This window comes from Vicia villosa, linkage group LG6 (assembly GCF_029867415.1).
Source record: "Vicia villosa cultivar HV-30 ecotype Madison, WI linkage group LG6, Vvil1.0, whole genome shotgun sequence".
Classification (NCBI taxonomy): Eukaryota; Viridiplantae; Streptophyta; class Magnoliopsida; order Fabales; family Fabaceae; genus Vicia; species Vicia villosa.
This window is the reverse complement of record NC_081185.1, coordinates 141,669,768-141,675,206: the sequence shown is the minus strand read 5'-3', so window position 1 is coordinate 141,675,206 and position 5,439 is coordinate 141,669,768. Positions and strand designations below refer to the sequence as shown.

The window sequence follows — 5,439 nt, the reverse complement described above, 5'->3', positions numbered from 1 at the left end:
CCCAATAGTTCACACCATTTTCTACTTTATTTGGTTTCAATTTTGAATCTAACCCTCACCTAATTTGAACTTCTTTCATTGATTGGAATTAATTACATGCTAATCATTATTATTCTTGTTGTTATTGGTTGAGCGAATAATCCGAGAATGAAGTAGAATTTTTTATTTTATTTATGTATAACTTTTTGGGGGAGATCTGATGGGTGAAGGTGAGGGTAGTGATATCCCTCCTAAAAACACAAGTTGATTCCGTTTCAACTTCAAATTTGAAGAAACTTGCTAGGCAACTCGATTTAAATGCTTTTGGTGGTACTCAGGTAACTGCTCATTTATCAGAACAATCACACTCCATCCTTTTCCTTCAAAATGCTTTGTATCTGCTTCACATCATATTTAGATCTGGTATCATATTTAATTATGAATTAGTTATATGTTTGGTTTTGGGTTTCAATATTAGGCCAAACTTTTTGGTGAGGGAATGGGTTTTAGTTTCGATTTTGATTTTTGTTTGTAAGTTCGATTTGTTGTTGATGTTACTTTGTATATGCATGATAAATCTGGATTTTTTCTTGGTTTGGAATGCCAACTCGATTTCAGTTTCTTTTTCTTTTATATACATATCTTTTTCTATTTCAAGAAACTCAAAGTGATAAAATAAACCTACTTTGTTAATGAACCGTGTAACATTAGAAATGAGAAATTACAGAAGAAAAAAGTTTATGGTATAAGTGATCGCGTGTATCCACAAGTATATGGAGTGTATCAGAGTAATATAAAAGATTGTCAAACCCACATAGACCTAATGGTCAATCTATCATTTTCTAATTTTATGTTGTTTATTTAAGCCTATCGTTAGAAGGTTTGGATTAAGTAAAACCAAATAAAATAATAACTTTGAATAAATTCAGGGAAATAATAGTGGAGTGTGGCTCTCATGGAAAAACATTACTCTTATTATTTCTAATTAGGATTACTTGTTGGGCAATATTTTCTACCTTGAAAAAGAATTAATTGAACAAGAACTGTCACTCTCGAGTATTCAAAATCAAATTTTACTCTCTAATCTTTATAGTGGTTGTCATGTTCCACAGTTGCGTACTGCGTTAGAGTAGTAAATTCTTTTTTAAGAAATTAAGTCTTTTACTCAGTTGAAAAGTAGTTTTGATTGGAAAGTTTAACTTAAAAAGGTTTCCGACATTTGCTCGGATAACCGGATCCTAAACCTATAAACGTTTCCGCTAATAGTTTCAAACTCACTTCCAAAAAATATTAAGCTTTCTGAATTAATTAATAAAGTGCTTCCGCGGTATTTATTAACAAAAAAACAAACCAATTTTAGTACTTAGTATTAGACGACTTTCGTTCTTACCCGACTTATTCACAGCTTTACTTTTGTAATAGTTTATCAGATTAAGTTCAGCAAAATTGTATTAAAAATCAAAACATCCCTCAATTGTATTCCTAAAGAAACAACAAACAAAGTACCGTCGAATCGACAGTCCTCACATTTCAGCACTAACAAATTAGTTGGACATGCTTACGCTAAAAGTAAAGGCTTTTGTTTGAAATGCGGAATTAAACATATTAAGAGTGCGGTAAATTAAAGTAAAGGACATGTGGTAAATTGATTGCGACAAAGTAAAGCAAGGAAAGATAAACGTGCAAGATAAATAGACGAAGCAAGTAAAAAGTAAATAATGTGAAATAAATTAAGAACCTGCTCCAAACGGAGACTTGAATCTGGTACAATGGAAACAAAATTCGACGGAAAGTAAATGTCGAAAATAAATTTTGAAGATGATTATTGTATTGGTGTCCCAATACTACTAATTATTGTGAAGATGATTTTAGGTTTCCAATATTCCCGCGATAATTCGTGAATCCTGATCCAAACCTGAGTCGAAGTTTACTTAAGGGTCGATGGAACAAAGTCTCATGTATAAGGAAACAACTTTAAAATTCATGGGTTTAGGTTCTAAGCACTGACTGAGCGAAGAAGATGAACATCTTCCAAGCAAGAAAATGAGATTTCAAAAAAACTCTTCCTCAAAGAAGTGATGCCCCGTTTGCTTATGAAGGTTATGTTTACAAACTTCCACTCCCAATTTTTATTCATCTTCTAAGATTGAAATATCAAATCTATCTCTCTTCACGCAAGGAACTGAAAGTTGACTTTGGAGAATATTATAAACGTTGTTAACTGCTTTATAGAAAGACTTTTGACCACAAGTACAAGACCCAAGGCCTTAATATAACAAATATTATGATAAATAAATGAATCATTTTTGGGAATAAAATACAATGACGCAACAATCGAGCACAGAGAAGAAGTAAGTCAACAATGCAGAGAACAACGTGTTTTATTCATAATGCGCGTCGTGTGAAGCTCAATGTATGTAGAAAAAAATAAAGATGAAGGGGCACATATTCCACTTAATTATTTAAAAATAAAAATTATAACTTAAATTAAAAACTGAATTTCACATCTTAAAATGAAAATTAATTTTTATAAATTCAAAACTTAAAATATAAAACCACCTCAAATGGAATTGTATTTTTACATTTGTGAATTTCCTTAAAAACTTAAATTAATAAAAAAAGTTATTTTAATTCCAATTACCCAAACATATTTTATTTTAAAAATTCACAACACTTTAAACGAGGCTTTAAATACTTCATTTAAAATAAAATTTGAATCATGAACTCTTCTAAGTTAACAACACATCACACATGAGTTATGATACTACTACTTACTTTACTTACTGCATCGAGCCCCAGCAGTAGATTTGTTGTGCTGGAACAGCAGGAATGATTACAAAGAAGATTCGTAAAAACATGGAGACAAGACTGTCATGGGAGAGAACCAAATCCAACTACTTAACTTAAGACTGCTCTAGTTAGCGCAGGATGCATCTGTCTAATCACCTTTTATACACCCTCTATGAATATGATGACGCTAATACCACCTGTTTTAGATTTTTAAACATAACAAAATAATACTAACTATTTATTTTTTCTTTCTATAACAAATAACTATAGTATATTATTAAAAATATATGATTAATGTCTCATTGAATATTCGAAAATAATAAATATTTAAAGAGTAAGGTTAACATGTGCCCTAAGGCCATATATTAAAAGTTAAATATAAAAAAAATCCTTAAAAATTGTGTATTATTTTAATTAAAAATTAATAATTAATATATTTATTACGTTTTTTAATATAAATTTTTTAATTTTAAATTTCTTAACATGTGTCCCAAAGGCACCTGTTAGTTTTATCGATATTTAAATACAAAAAATTATTGTAAATGTGGAACAGAGAGAAAATATAAGATATCAAATTAGCATTAATTACCGTCATACTATTTTAATAAAATACTTTAATTAAAAAATAAAATATTTTAACCAATCGTTAATTGGTTTAGTGGTGATTGACGCTAAATTTAGCCGGGAGAACCACAGTTTGATCCCTGCAACTGCGATCGGGAGGAGCTGAAACCACTTGATGCCCCCCGAACCAGACTAAACAGGTGGTGATAAACAAAAAAAATTTTAAAATTTTGATTGCAATTTTTTAATTTATTTAAAAATTGTCAAAGTACACACCTATTTATTATTTAAATCTAATTTTAATTAGTATAATTACTTTATTGATATTGAAAATATAAAGTAATAAAAAATATATATTAGTAGTTGCTTTGATTGATCTTAAATCTATAGACTACTATATCAATTATTCATTTTAAAAAAAAAATTAAATTGAAGAATCGTCTTGTTAGATTCAGGAGTACTACGCTGTTATAATATTTTCCTTTTTTAAAAAATATGTCTAATGATTATGAATATTAATTTTGATTCTCAATTAAGATGCATCATAATTTATTTGGATTAAGTTAAAAATTAATTGGATACTTTTTATTCGAGAAATTTTATCTACGCTAAAACACAGGTGACCTCGAGAGGAAATTTGAAAAAAGAAAATAATAATAATAATAACAATAATAACAATATATCCTTTATCGAGATTTTTAGTTTTACTTTTAATAAAATAAAAGTACTGATAAATACTATACATAAATGTAAATGTATATTATATGTTACATTATATATATTAGAAAGAAAAAAAAAACAGTACTACTATTATTGAAAGTAAAGCTTATTCACCCACTCACCCCACCCATCCGTGCAATGCAAAGATGAAAAATAAAATAAAAAAGTCCACAGCAAAACAACAAAAATAGGAACAAGCCTTTTCCAGAAAACAAACCAAAACCAAACCAGCCACACCACACTACACCCATACCTCTCTCTCTTTCTCTCTCTCTCTCTCTAAAATATCCCTCCACACCATACCAAACCCAAAACTCTCACACAACCCAAAACATGAAATTACCATCAAAAACCATTTCAAGCCCAGCTCGCACAGACAAATTCCCTCCACCATTAATGCGATTCTTAAGAACCAATGCATCAAGTAGAAGCAGAAGATCAAAATCAAGCCCCATGTTCGCACTCCGCAAGAAAAACAACAACACCACCATTGAAACTCAAGAACCTTCTTCCCCTAAAGTCACTTGCATGGGTCAAGTCAGAGCCAAACGCTCCTCCAAATCAAAATCAAAATCAAAATCTAAACAAAAACAACCCTCCCCCACTCCCACTCATCGCTCCTGGATTAAAAAGCCCAGTACATGCCGTTGTCGGCCCGTTTGGCCCAAATGGACTGCTTTCTTCAGAAGAAAAAAATCAACTAAACCAAAACCACCAGATGAGTTTGTTTCTATTTCTATTTCTAATAGTCATATTAAGAAAGAGATGGTTAGTTTTGATAATTATAATCAAAATCAAAACCGCAATGCTTCAGCTTCAACTTCAACTTCAAACTCTTCTCCTCCCAAGAATGCGTTGCTATTAACACGGTGTAGATCCGCTCCGTACAGATCTTCTTCACTTGCGAGTAGGTTTTGGAATTCACCTTTGAGGAACGACGAAACGGAGTCTACTACTTCCGATAACGAGAAATCGAGTTCGCAGTCGCAGAATAGAGACTCCGTTTCTGATAAAGAGGATTCCATAGGTACTGAAATTGGAAAAATCGGTTCAGTTAGGGATTTGGAGAATGTTGAAGAGTTGTTGTTGAAGGGAAGGGTGAAAAAGGAAGAAGATGAGGATTCTGCGGTGGCGCGTCCGGTTGTACTGACTCGGTGCAAATCGGAACCGGCGAGGGTAAGTTACAGAATTGACCCTGAGGTAAATAGTTCGTGGAAAAAGACAAGGTTGGGGTTTGCTGTTACTTCTTCTCCTCTCCACATACTTTCTGATTAATTAATTATTGTTATTATTATTACATTATTATCTGCTAAATTCTTTTTTTCTTTTCATTATTATCATTATTACAAAATCAGTTAAATATAATAAATAGTTATATTTTTGTTA

At 31.0% G+C, this 5,439-nt stretch overlaps 1 protein-coding gene across 1 annotated transcript; it reads left to right on the top strand.

Annotated features, from left to right (window-relative positions):
- The first annotated feature begins 4,211 nt into the window (after positions 1-4,211).
- Positions 4,212-5,439, top strand: LOC131612579 (uncharacterized). Its single transcript, XM_058884345.1, has one exon. The coding sequence runs from the start codon at positions 4,387-4,389 to the stop codon at positions 5,326-5,328; it is 942 nt and encodes a 313-aa protein (XP_058740328.1). The 5' UTR covers positions 4,212-4,386; the 3' UTR covers positions 5,329-5,439.

Bases quoted from the DNA above. Each gene is read 5' to 3' on its own strand.
- LOC131612579 (XM_058884345.1), top strand. From the start codon at position 4,387: ATGAAATTACCATCAAAAACCATTTCAAGCCCAGCTCGCACAGACAAA.